The sequence below is a fragment of the Umbelopsis ramanniana genome (assembly GCF_025399195.1).
Source record: "Umbelopsis ramanniana AG unplaced genomic scaffold K450scaffold_13, whole genome shotgun sequence".
NCBI lineage: Eukaryota > Fungi > Mucoromycota > Umbelopsidomycetes > Umbelopsidales > Umbelopsidaceae > Umbelopsis > Umbelopsis ramanniana.
In genome coordinates, this window is record NW_026252099.1 from 291,122 (window position 1) to 303,891 (window position 12,770).

Consider the following 12,770-nt stretch of genomic DNA (forward strand, 5'->3'; position numbering starts at 1 on the left):
GATGCGGAATTATAAAGGAAGGTTCAGAAGTATTAATGGCCATAGGGAAAGACAATCAACCGTAATCCGGCAAAACTACACCTATGTGATATTATGGACTTGCAATTGCTTCGAAAATACTTCTAAATGGAAGGCTTTTTCACAGATTTCGCCTGTCATAGAGAGGTTCCCCAACTGTCTGTATTTTTTTAATGCTAGCCATATCAATAGATAAGTTCTTTGCGTTGACTTATAGACTTTGCGAGGCACTCATAAAAAACAACAATTGTGGTTGACAAAACCATACGATATGGCACACTTTGCTTTCCTGGTTTTTGGTCTGGAAACGAAATTGAAATTCCAGTGAAAAGGCAGTCACTCTCGCAACCTCTCTCCATTTGCCCTTTCTTCCAACAGCTTGTCCACAGCAATTGTAACGTGAATTCAAATGCAGGTGGACGACGAAGACGACATCGACATTGGAGGTAGCGAAGAAGTTTCGATCGAAACAAAGTCAGAGAATGACAATGGAAAGCCACATATCAAGTACGAAAGTGAATCTGATCTCATAAGACTTTTTGAACACAAATGCTTATACACTTTTAGTTTCGAGACAGCAGTAGATACCCAAGGTGGACAGAATAATGATCAGTATACTGTACATATAGCAGCAGATTATCAGGAAAGTGGCTGGGAACCACATCAGGTATTTTGGCAGTACCAACTTTTCCAACCACGTCCGCGTAGTTGATTAACTCTATTTGCTTCATAGGCGATTGACACGTCAGATATGGATGAAAAATCAAAGGCACTTATACAACAAATGCTTGCAGAAGAAGAATATTACTTTGGTGCTGGCACAAATAGCTTAGAGCACGGCGATTATGTCGAGCCCAAGCCGAAGAAACGAAAAGTGCAGAAACGTGATCCGAAAGCGAGCAATGCTGGTGATACGAATTATAAGCCAAAAGCGCAGGACGGTCAAGGTAAGCCACTGAAGAATCAGTACAATAGCTATAAGGTCGTTTTTCTAATTTTGATGCTGTCGACAGGCAAACACACTATATCGTCAGCGGAGCTACCATCTCACAAAACGCGTTGGTCGGCCGAAGAGGATGAACAGCTTAGGAGGGCTTTGGTAAGCTTAGATTGCGTGCTACGTTACGTATATGATTTTTTTTTTTTGAATTTATCATGATTTTACAGGAACAATTTGGCTATGGTAACTGGAAGGCGGTCTCGGAAGCGGTCGGTAGTCGCAACCCTTTACAATGTAAAAATCATGCGCGACATCTCGTCAACTCGTCAAAAGTAAGTCAATCGGTTCAAAAAGAGAATATTCTTGATTTTCATGGCTAACCAGGCTCTCAGATCATCCATTCGCCAGAGACAGATGCAAAGTCTGATTTTATTAAGGGTAGTGAAAGCGTTAAAGCGGTATCTGAGCCCCGTGGGGATGAAGACGAGATTTCAGCACACAATGGTCAAGCAGAAGATCGTCGTCCGTCGACACACGAAGTTGAAAATGGAAACGGTAATTCTGGAGAAATAGAACTTCATAGCGACCATGCACTTCCAGGAACTGAAGAACCTCTAGATGCCACCATGGAAGATATTGAAGTGGATATTGACGAGAATGCTTCCACGAAGCCAGAGGCTAATGAAGTATTCAATAGTGAAGGTTCCATGGAAGAAGATATCGTTTCTACCACTAGGTATACGTCTGGCATGGATACGATAGGGCCACCTTTGGATTATATAACTCCATTAAAAGATGAAGTGAAAGAGGAAAGCATCTCCGACACGATACCGAGCAACCCAGTGCAAGAAGGCAATGAAGAAATACTTTCAGAATCGACCGTGATTCTGCCTCCTGACAGTAGTCCAAAAACCACCATTACCGAGGAAAGCAAATTTGAAAATCAATCTATAGCGACGACTGAGGACAATGAGAAAGAGAATCATCTCGCAAATAATGAACATCAGAATGATGCGTCTATCCTATCTAAAAGCAAAGGGATGACCTTGATATCTGACATTCCGCGGAAAGTCGAGGAAGCTCTTGAAGGAATAGCTGAAGAAGCAGAAGAAGCAGAAGAAGCAGAAGAGGAGAATGTTGAGCAAGCGTCCCAATCGCCTGACTTGATCTCTGATGAAAAGGTATTTGCCAGCTTATGTCCATTGCATTGCCACTCTTTGAAAAACATATTAAACACCACACTCGTAGCGATTTGATCCTCATAATGCTAGTGTAGATGAAGTCAATAACAACCGAGAATGGTTTTTAGGTAAACCATCCAAGACTCCTGAGAGATATCTAAAAATTCGAAACACGATAATTGCATCTTGGAATCGATGTAAACCGCGATATCTTACGAAAACAAGTGCTCGTAACGGTCTCAAAGATTGTGGCGACGTGAACGCCATTGGTCGTGTGCATACCTACTTAGAGGCCATTGGTGCTATTAATACAAACTGCATCACCAACCCTCCTCGACCAAAGAGACCAGCCGTAGCACATGTTGAATATTATTCTGATGAAGATGAACAAGGTGTCGGTCAAGTACCTGATTGGGTGATGGAATATGATGGGTATGCATCTGTTATAGCCCTTCTATGGAGTGAATGACCAGATCTGATTTACTAAACTGTATTTAATGAATCAGCCCGAGAAAGCGCAAGGTGAGAGACGAGCGCGGTCGATGGGTGGACCCAAAGGATCTGGAAGGCAGAGTAATAGAGCATGGTGTTCAGATTGAAGAAGGTAATACTTGCCATTCATTGTGGTTTTCCATTCCCTTCGTTTCTACTTAATGTGATTCTATTCCCTTAAAAGCCAAATCACGCCCGAAACGAACGATAAGACGACCGAAGCATTTAGATGATGATTTCCGTAATGGCTACGACCCCTTCCGATTGGTGCCTTTAGAGCAGTATGACCAACAACCTCCTTTTCATGTTACGATTGTTAGCGATGCTCTGGTATGATGGTTTACATTCATGAAACTTTTTCATTACTCAATCCTAATATTTCAACAGCTTGTCATGGATTTCCATTCGTACCTTGCACACACCGAAATTATCGGCCTACTAGGAGGAAAATTTAATGCAGATACGAGGCGACTGGAAGTACAATGCACTTTCCCCTGCAAAAGTACTAGCACTGGTATACAGGTAAACTGAGTACACATTTAGTCATCACAATGTCATGGTATCATCTCACAAATAGTTTCATTAGTGCGAGATGGATCCGGAATCTGAGATGCGTGCTCGAGAAGTATTTGCTGAAAAAGGCATGGCTGTTGTTGGCTGGTACCACTCCCATCCCACGTTTGAACCAAATCCAAGCGTAAGAGATATCGAAAACCAGTCATCTTACCAGGTAACTTACTACTCCAGTACTATGCTCGATCGGTTAATAGGAGTCTCACCTCATTGTTCGCTGTTGCAGTCTCTCTTTCGGCATGAAGAGACTGGTCTAGAACCTTTCATTGGAGTGATCGTTAGCCCTTATGACCATGCAGCAGATACGAACAAATCCAAGTTCCAATATCTGTCCATTAGTCCGGGTTGGGATGCCTCGGGTTCATTCCGTATGTTATCTTTTTTAAAATGCATCTATTGATAAGACAAAAACGCTAACCGTACAGCTAACAGGAATGCCATACGCCTGTGTCACTGAAATACAACAATGTGATCAACCTGACAATGATATATACCCGCAGCTACAGGCTCTAGTAGATGAATATTGCGATTATGAGCAGTAAGTAAACTCTTCTCTTAGCTGCAAGTCATTGCTGTACTCATCATACGTTAATTACAGTCGTGTCAATATGTCTGAACAATTTCCTAAAGACGGTACAAACACCCGCTTAGACAAGCTACTTGAGTCACTTTCTGGACATCTCGTTCCTGAAATCGATGAATCTATCGAATTTTTAAATCAAGTGCGAAAGCTGGTTGTGGACAAACTTCCACCACCTCCTCCGAAAGGTGGTGACCATATGATATCGGGAACAAACGAAGACGCTACGACAAAGGTTCATGACATAAATCCAGTTCAACCCACAGTTACAAATGGTCTTGATAGCCACACCCCGTCCTAATATCCATCCTTTATAATATTGAAATTCGCTTCGAAGACGTTATCCCAACACCCTCTCCTGTACCTATGATCAAATTAGTAAAAAGTTGTAAAATATGCACCGCCAAAAACAGTCATTTGTAATCGTATGCAGTTTCTTGAGTTTGTTCGTAAGAACCATTTTACAGAAATGGACCGCACTGTCACATTGTGCATTCCTGAAAACATCTCTAGAAAGAGTACGTCTGCATCTCACAAAAATGAAAGCAAAGCATAGCAGATATCACATAATATGAACTTGCAAAAACTGCTTCACTGTAATGTAGAACACCCCATATACCCCAGCTATTACAATAAATATCTCATGAACAAAATGCATGCTGTCCTTCTGGGCATGCACTATGGATTTATTACAATATTTACAAGTCAAAAACATGTTTAACGCTATCCGAAAACTCAACCAACGATGTTTCGAGGTCCTTGTATTGAATACCTAAAGCCTTGGTAGCCTTGGAGCCATCAAAAGTTTGATCATGAGGTGGATATTTTCCAGGGGTGCCTTCAGGAATAATTTCCTTGCGTTCTGGATAATGTTTACGCAGAATATCAACAATTTGTTGAGGATCATAAGTATCTGCCGACAAGATGAAACGTTCGCCACTTGTCTCAGACCCTCTTTCAATAGCACGAACATGTGCCAGAGCGACATCCTCTACATTGACGTAAGGCATTTGGCCGTTGCCAGCTGTCAAATCTACCTTTCCAGTGTAAAACACAGCAATTATGCCAGGGGATCCCGACACCTCCGCAGCTGACTTAGGTGCGGGAATGATTCTGCCGATACATACAGCAGGTAAGATTGCATTTATGGTGAATTTTGGAGACTCGTCTTTTTGGAATTTCCACAACGCTTTCTCGGCTTCGGTTTTGCTTGCTGCATAAGAGATAGAGCCATCTACAGGATCTCCTTTTTTCCAGTGACGAATCTTTTCGTAAGCTCCCTCATTCCAATCTTTCTCAGTGAAGGTATAGGGATGATCAATATCTCGGCTGGCAACTGAAACAACGCTGGAAGTGATAACGACATGCTTGACATTCTTGCCGTATTTGTGTGCGGAATGCAAAAGACTGATTGTTCCATTGATAGCTGGATTGACGACATCTCTGATTGGATCTTCAGGGTTAAAAGTCACTGGCGAAGCCGTATGAGCAATAGCATCAACATCTGGAGTGGATATTATGGAATATCGATTAGCATTTAACGCGAAAACTCCTGGTTAGCGCATCAGTCTTGCATGGGAATAACATTCACCTTTGACAGCTTCATCAAAAGCTCCTTCTTTTTCCAAGTCTCCAGTGATAAGAATTTTGAACTTATCGCTTCCATAGTCAGCAAAAAGAGTCTGGACAGCATCAGCTTTAGCTTGGCTTCTAGCAGTTCCAGTCACCCTGTATCCAGCTTTCAACAGCTGGTTTGCAACATGTGTTGCAATAAATCCAGTCACACCAGTAACGAGAACATGAGATCCCTTTTCAATAGTGTTTGATGGCATATTTCTTGAGTTATAGTTGATAAGGTTGTATATCCAGCGACTTCTGCTTTCGACGGCATAGAAAAAAATTAAGTGCCCCTTATATATCTTCTAGTGTGACTACTAAGTGCTTTCGAGAAGATCAATTTGTCAGCTTGGTTATTGGTAAGCCCCCGCATAAGAGGCAATAACATCTAAAGCAAGGCCTCTGAACCTGTCATTGAACAATTCGAAATATTACTTGTGGATGAATGATGCAGATTTGCTATCAACCGAAATTCTGAAGCTGTCAAAACGCGTATATCAAATCCTTTATAGGAGTAAGACTTTGTTCATTCAACATACCATCTGAAATAGAGTGTACAGTTACTTCATTTCGATTGCTTCAGCGGGCAAGACGCTGATGAGCGCAAAGTGTTAAAAATCACGCAAAATAATCACATAATCACGGCTAATTTCATGGCAATGGCTATTAAATTTTTTAAATTATAAAATTTATTCAGTTTCTTATCGCTTTATCTCACTAAATGATATGGTATAGATCGTCGTAAAGCGTTATATTTTTAATAAAGCTGTTTGACACTGTCAATCAACTCGACCAAGCTAGTCTCCAAACTCTTATATTCGATGCCTAGAATTCGGGTAGCTTTGCTGCCATCAATCGATTGAGTGAACTTCGGGTATTGGCCGGGGGTACCTTCGACGATAATGTCCTTGCGTTCGGGGTAATGCTTGCGCAGGATATCAACAACCTCTTGAAGAGCATAGCCTCTAGCGATCAAGATGAATCGTTCGCCATTTGTTTCAGAGCCCCTTTCAATGGCACGCACATGTGCTAAACCAACGTCCTCGACATTCACATAATGGAGAAAGACGCTGGAAGTTGTAACATCAGTAGCTTTCCCGCTATAATACACAGTGATCATTGCAGGTGTTCCTGTTATGTCATTAGATGACTTGGGTGTTGGGATAACAGCTCCAAATGTGACACCAGGTAAGATAGTATTGATGGTGAACTTTGGAGACACTTCCTTCTGGAATTTCCACAAGGCGCGCTCTGCTGCGACTTTGCTTGCTGCATAGGCGAAACCGCCGTTGACTGGATCACCCTTCTTCCATTGGCTAACAGTTTCGTACACTTGGTCATTCCAGTTCTCTTCGGTATAGACACGTGGTGATTCATTTAATGGATCAAGGAGAGTTGCACTGCTTGACGTGACGACGACATGTTTGACGTTCTTGCCATATTTGTGTGCGGATTGTAGGAGGCTGAGTGTTCCATTAACAGCAGGATTGATGACGTCTCTGATTGGGTCCTCCGGATTAAAGCTGGTTGGAGAGGCAACGTGGGCAATGGCGTCGACGTCTAAAGTAGAGCATTGACGGTCAGTAAGTTTTCAATTTTGTGGAATTTGAATCCAAATAATCGCGAAAGAAAGCGAAAACAAACCTTTAACAGCTTCGTCAAAAGCTCCTTCTTTTTCTAAGTCTCCAGTGATGACTACTTTGAACTTATCGCTTCCATAGTCCGCAAACAATGCTAGGATGGAATCAGCTTTGGCTTGGCTTCTAGCGGTTCCAGTGACGCTATATCCAGCTTTCAAAAACTGGTTTGCAACGTGAGCGGCAATGAATCCAGTTACACCGGTAACTAGAACATTAGAACCTTTTTCAAATGTAACTGGGGACATTATGTATGAGCTTTGGGTAGTTTTAATTTCTTCGATTTGTAGGCATACAATGACATTTTTATTCATTTGACGAAATTTAGGGACGGCACGTGATTTGCCGTGGTGGTCCTCTTTGTAAGCGTTTTCGAGTCCGTCCATTCGGGAATGTTTATCCAGGCCGAAAAGAACGTTGCATAATTGGCTGAATGGCCACTTTAATTTTACTCTTGAAACCAGCTGGCCATGAAATAAGGACATTTCCCATCCGTTCATCCTTTATGCTGAGCTTATCCGATAGCTTCGATCTGGTCGGGTTGATGACAAACAATTTACCCAGGTACACTAAGCTTTCATTTCTTCTACAAAGGTTGTATAAGGCCAGGAGGTCGTATTATACACGTCAATATGTGTAGATTTCTATTGTTGATTTTTTTATTTAGAATTTTTTCTACACTCGAGCTTCTACATAATTCACCAAATGACCAAAGTTTTGATCACAATTAGTAAGCTTTTGCTAGCATACGCAAACCTCTTCAACTCAATAAAGTATGCTTTCACACAAGTCATTACGGTGTCCTTTATCTGAATAAAACATTGACATGGACAACAGTTATATATTATAAATCTTGCACGCGTCGTCAAACATATCAAACATACAGTATAGTCATTTAAATTAGTGTACTCAATGCCTAGTCTTTGAGTAGCCTTACTGCCATCAATCAATTGAGTAAGCGTAGGATATTTTCCCGGAGTGCCTTCAACAATAATTTCCCTGCGTTCGGGGTAATGCTTGCGCAGAATATCAACAGTTTCTTGGAGAGTGAATCCTCTAGCGACTAAGATGAATCGCTCACCATTTGTTTCAGAGCCTTTTTCAATAGCCAGAACATGCGCCAAAGCGACATCTTCGACGTTCACATAGTGATGAAACACGTTGGAAGTTGTTACGTCAGTTGCTAGACCACTGTAGTAGGCGGTAACATGGGATCTTGTTCCAGTTATGTCTTTAGCGGACTTGGGTGTAGAAATAATGGCACCAAAAGTGGTGCCAGGTAAGATAGTGTCGATGGTAAATTTTGGGGAGAATTCCTTCTGGAACTTGAACGAGGCTCGCTCGGCTGCGACTTTGCTTGCTGCATAAGTCAGAAGACCGTTGACAGGATCTCCTTCCTTCCATTGGCTAACAACTCCTAGTGCCATCTCGTTCCAGTCCTTTTCAGTGTACACATATGGCGATTGTTCCATTGGATTTATGATGGCAGAGACGCTCGAAGTGACTACGACATGTTTGACGTCCTCGCCGTACTTAAGTACGGATTGCAGAAGATTGATTGTTCCCTTAATAGCAGGATTGACGACATCCTTGATCGGGTTTTCAGGATTAAAGTTGGTCGGTGAAGCAACATGAGCAATGGCATCCACATCTGTAGTAGAACATTGAAACTCGATAAGTAAGAAATCCGGGTGGTAGATCAATATGAAAGAAAATACAAGTTTTACCTTTAACAGCTTCATCAAAAGCGCCTTCTTTTTCCAAGTCTCCTGTGATGATAATTTTGAATTTATCACTTCCGTACTTGGCAGGGAAAAATTCATGTAGGGCATCGGCTTTAGCTTGGCTTCTGACAGTTCCAGTGACTCTGTATCCAGCCTGCAACAACTGGATCGCAACATGAGTTGCAATGAATCCGTTCACACCAGTAACTAGAACATGAGATCCTTTTTGGAAAGTATTTGAGGACATTTGGGCTTGAGATTTTCGATAAATGACATTCGTAACTCAGTTTCTGTTTAAATACTCAAGGACCTGTGAAGCCAGCGAAAACTTAACACTTTAATGTGGTCTCCTGGATATGTACAACGTGGCTACAACGTGCCTTCAAGAGGGTCAACTCGTCAGGTTGACACTGATAATGCTCGCGTTGTAAGCAACGGAATTCGTAAGCAGTCGTAAGCAATGGGCAGCGTGAGCAATGGCATCGAGGGCACGGTTTCTGATTTCGTTACTGAACGCCACGAATTATCGGCTGTTTACTACTTAAAGCAGAGTTGATTTGTAGCGGACTTCTTTGGTCGTCCGGATTTGGTCTTCCAGATCCGGATGGCAGTATCGTTTTTTGGAAGCAAGATCTAACGAACACCCCCAGTAGAGAGCAATGTTTGACTTTGAATCTATCATAGCTCCAGAATTTGACATCACTAGAATATATCTCAAATAAAATAAGGACTTTATTTCTTGGCTATTTCCGAGTCGCGCAACATCATAGCTGTAAATAAAGTGCATCACATAATAAGAAGTTGACCAAGTTTAGCGAGCATGCTTTTGATAGATGACAAGAGGTGATAAGTATTATTAATGGGCAAGGAAAGCAAAGTTCGTAGAAAGTCTTCAGATCGTTCAGCAAGTAAATGGCTATGTAAGATTTACGTAACAATCTATCCAAATATATTTAGGTTTTCAACGACTTCCGCAACGAGTTTGAACTTCTTTTCGTTACTTCTACAATATTCTTACTAAAGGGTTGCAAATGGAAACATAACATCAATATATGATTTTGGTTTGATCTATGATGGGCTTCGAATGACCGCCTCATAGTTTTTGACCACGTATTTGCTCATATTCGATGTTATATGGGCATTTCTTCCTCACAATGACTTTTCAGCCTAATAAACTATACAAATTTGCGCAAACCATTACGAAAAACTGCAGTTGCATCATAGCTCTTCAATGGATAACAAGGGTACTCACTATTTCAAATATAGACTGCCAAACGCTTTAATGAATAGAACATATTTTTCATGTCTCTGCGTGCATTTATTGCTACGTTACAGTATATCATATGCCTTTCATTGAGCGAACTTGGAGGCAATGTCCATAGAGCTTGGTTGATTCTACTCAATATAAATGCTTGATACTTTCAACACACTCAATTAAGCTAGGCTCAAAAGTCTTGTATTGGATACCTAGAAGTCGGGCAGTCTTACTGCCATCCAGGGTTTGCTCAAGTGTGGGGTATTTGCCCGGAGTACCTTCAACAATAATGTCTTTGCGTTCGGGGTAGTGCTTGCGCATAATGTCAACTTTTTCTTGAAGAGCATAGCTTCCACCGACTACCATAAATCGTTCACCATTCGTTTCAGAGCCTCTTTCTATGGCACGCACATGTGCTAAAGCGACATCCTGAACGTTCACATAATGGTGGTACACCCAAGCAGTTGTGACATCCGTTGATTGACCACTATAATACTCAGCAGTCCACATTGGTGATCCTGTCAACTCGTTGGCTGACTTGATCTCGGTAATGACTGCTCCAAAAGTGGTACCAGGTAAGATGGTGTTGATGGAGAAGTTTGGAGACACGTCTTTCTGGAACTTGAACACGGCTTGCTCAGCTGCGACCTTGCTTGCTGCATAAGCAACAGGACCGTTGATAGGTTCGCCTTCCTTCCACTGGCTAACTTCTCCGTAACTAGTCCTATTCCAGTCCTTTTCAGTGTAGTTGTATGACCCTTCTTCAAACGGGGTTACAGCGGCAGCAACACTTGAAGTGACAACGACATGTTTGACGTTCTTGCCGCACTTGTGCGCGGACTGTAGAAGACTCATAGTTCCATTAATAGCCGGGTTGAGGACATCCCTAATCGGGTTCTCAGGATTAAAGGTGACTGGCGATGCAACGTGAGCAATGGCATCAACGTCTGGAAGAAAAAATATCACATAAGTATATTGACTTGGACCATGAAGTAGGCGTAAAAGAGAAGTAGATTAACCTTTAACAGCTTCATCAAAAGCTCCTTCTTTTTCTAAGTCTCTGACGATGATAACTTTGAAATCATCACTTCCGTACTTGTCAGTAAGTGACTGTAGACTCTCAGCCTTAGCTTGATTTCTAACAGTGCCAGTGACTTTATAGCCAGCTCTCAATAGCTGGTCTGCAACATGAGATGCAATAAATCCATTAACACCGGTTACGAGAACACGGGAGCCTTTTTCAATAGTAGACGAGGTCATTTTTAGTATGAGCTTTGTCTTTCCAGAAACTACCCGTCATTTTATTAATCAAAAAAATGAGCACGTGGTTACTGCGGCTAGCGTCAACCCTAACCATGCAGCGGATGATTTTTTGCCAGGCTGTGCATTCTCGGGAAGGATTAAACCGAAGAACGAATACGCGTCTAGAAGTTCTATTTAAAGTCAAGTCGACGGCACTCTGAGAAGATGGATTGGCAAATATTTTATTCTACATTTGAACTTTTTCCTGATTGAAACTTCTTATTATTGGTACTAATATCCCCAGCTAGTATGATCTTGCTTCTTCATGTCCACTTCCTCCTTCAGCTGCATTTGAACATATGCAAGCTTATCAAGAAGGGTCTTCATGGCCATTGAAACAACTTCTTCAGGCTGGAGAGATCCTACGGTCTAATGACAAACGTTGATATTAGCATATTCCTTTGTTGGTTACACTCCATCACATGCAATACCGTACCTCAGAAGAGAAATAGAACCGGTCCGGTTTGGCGTTGTAGTCAAATGGTGCATTCGGATCTGGAGGTGCTTCCAGAGCAGCATTTTTACTGAGTGGCCATTCTTTCTTCTCATCTTCTTCGATCCAGTAATGGGTATGTCTTAGTTTGTTGTATGGATCGTATTCGAATGCTACGCCACTGACAGGACTCCATTTCGCATGCTCCTTTGCCACACCTTTCTTTGCTATACATTTGATGCTGAGTTCATGGCCTTTTCGAAGCTTTACTATTAAGATACCACTGTCGTTCTTATCTGTGAGGGTATCAAATAAGTCAGCCTTCGCCATAAAATGGTATAATTTTCTAGACAAAATGTTGCACCTGTTAATACTGGTTGAAATTGTGGGTTCGAGGAAATAAGTTCTCTGCTGGTGACATCTCTGGTTCGGTCATCTGTACATTTGACGTGAAGAGTAAGCTCGACCGAGCACTCTGAACAATACTGCGAGCATGTGCAATCCTAAACAACGATATTAGAATTGAAGCTCGACATATCCACGCGAACAATTTCATTGTAAAGAAACATACTCTTGTATATTTTATCCTCTCAACATCCGTGCTTTCAATTGGAATCATTCCAAGACGATGTGCGATGAATTCGTCGGCTAAGACTGTGGTGTTCGTCTCAATCTCGACCATGTCAATAGCTGCAAAGGTGCAAAAGCTGTCAGGGTGCATATTGAAAGGCCAATAGAAAATTGAAGCCAGACTCACCAATAGTAGGGACCTCTGCGATCATCACTCGTCTCAGTGAGTTAGCAACACTGATCAAAAAAGGTGTAGCATTCAACAGGCGATTAGTTCAGGTGTAGATTGAAACTGCAGTTTAATCGAAATTGCATACCTCAGATCTGTGTCACTAAGGATAAAAGAAATTTTATCCTTTTGGAGCTCTCTAATGGTGATGTTGGGGCCACTCAGAGTTCCGTACGCGTTCTCCATTGTAGTGTAGATCCAGGTGTATGAAGAACCGCA

General features: G+C 41.8%; 6 protein-coding genes across 6 annotated transcripts; 1 reads left to right on the forward strand and 5 right to left on the reverse strand.

The window, feature by feature from the left end:
* Positions 1 to 292: 292 nt before the first annotated feature.
* Positions 293 to 4,191, forward strand: K450DRAFT_231166 (uncharacterized protein). The gene is made up of 14 exons (XM_051587371.1): positions 293 to 525; positions 586 to 685; positions 752 to 965; positions 1,032 to 1,117; positions 1,186 to 1,290; positions 1,351 to 2,139; positions 2,207 to 2,571; positions 2,646 to 2,743; positions 2,816 to 2,961; positions 3,019 to 3,153; positions 3,218 to 3,361; positions 3,431 to 3,572; positions 3,637 to 3,742; positions 3,803 to 4,191. Exons 1-14 carry the CDS (start codon positions 428 to 430, stop codon positions 4,083 to 4,085), a joined length of 2,811 nt encoding a protein of 936 aa, XP_051446786.1. The 5' UTR covers positions 293 to 427; the 3' UTR covers positions 4,086 to 4,191.
* A 229-nt stretch (positions 4,192 to 4,420) lies between these two features.
* K450DRAFT_231169 (uncharacterized protein) lies at positions 4,421 to 5,660 on the reverse strand. Its single transcript, XM_051587372.1, has 2 exons — positions 5,376 to 5,660; positions 4,421 to 5,288 (listed from the first exon to the last, which is right to left on the reverse strand). Exons 1-2 carry the CDS (start codon positions 5,614 to 5,616, stop codon positions 4,483 to 4,485), a joined length of 1,047 nt encoding a protein of 348 aa, XP_051446787.1. The 5' UTR covers positions 5,617 to 5,660; the 3' UTR covers positions 4,421 to 4,482.
* A 446-nt stretch (positions 5,661 to 6,106) lies between these two features.
* K450DRAFT_231173 (uncharacterized protein) lies at positions 6,107 to 7,297 on the reverse strand. The gene is made up of 2 exons (XM_051587373.1): positions 7,046 to 7,297; positions 6,107 to 6,961 (listed from the first exon to the last, which is right to left on the reverse strand). The coding sequence occupies exons 1-2, from the start codon at positions 7,284 to 7,286 to the stop codon at positions 6,159 to 6,161; spliced, it is 1,044 nt and encodes a 347-aa protein (XP_051446788.1). The 5' UTR covers positions 7,287 to 7,297; the 3' UTR covers positions 6,107 to 6,158.
* A 439-nt stretch (positions 7,298 to 7,736) lies between these two features.
* Positions 7,737 to 9,009, reverse strand: K450DRAFT_197530 (uncharacterized protein; the record flags this gene model as incomplete). Its single annotated transcript, XM_051584547.1, has 3 exons — positions 7,737 to 7,847; positions 7,923 to 8,689; positions 8,766 to 9,009. The coding sequence occupies 3 exons, from the start codon at positions 9,007 to 9,009 to the stop codon at positions 7,737 to 7,739; spliced, it is 1,122 nt and encodes a 373-aa protein (XP_051446789.1).
* A 1,005-nt stretch (positions 9,010 to 10,014) lies between these two features.
* K450DRAFT_231178 (uncharacterized protein) lies at positions 10,015 to 11,283 on the reverse strand. The gene is made up of 2 exons (XM_051587374.1): positions 11,037 to 11,283; positions 10,015 to 10,964 (listed from the first exon to the last, which is right to left on the reverse strand). The coding sequence occupies exons 1-2, from the start codon at positions 11,275 to 11,277 to the stop codon at positions 10,162 to 10,164; spliced, it is 1,044 nt and encodes a 347-aa protein (XP_051446790.1). The 5' UTR covers positions 11,278 to 11,283; the 3' UTR covers positions 10,015 to 10,161.
* Positions 11,284 to 11,375: 92 nt separating this feature from the next.
* Positions 11,376 to 12,769, reverse strand: K450DRAFT_231180 (uncharacterized protein). Its single transcript, XM_051587375.1, has 6 exons — positions 12,640 to 12,769; positions 12,510 to 12,559; positions 12,324 to 12,442; positions 12,117 to 12,255; positions 11,756 to 12,048; positions 11,376 to 11,688 (listed from the first exon to the last, which is right to left on the reverse strand). Exons 1-6 carry the CDS (start codon positions 12,735 to 12,737, stop codon positions 11,551 to 11,553), a joined length of 837 nt encoding a protein of 278 aa, XP_051446791.1. The 5' UTR covers positions 12,738 to 12,769; the 3' UTR covers positions 11,376 to 11,550.
* Position 12,770: the final 1 nt, after the last annotated feature.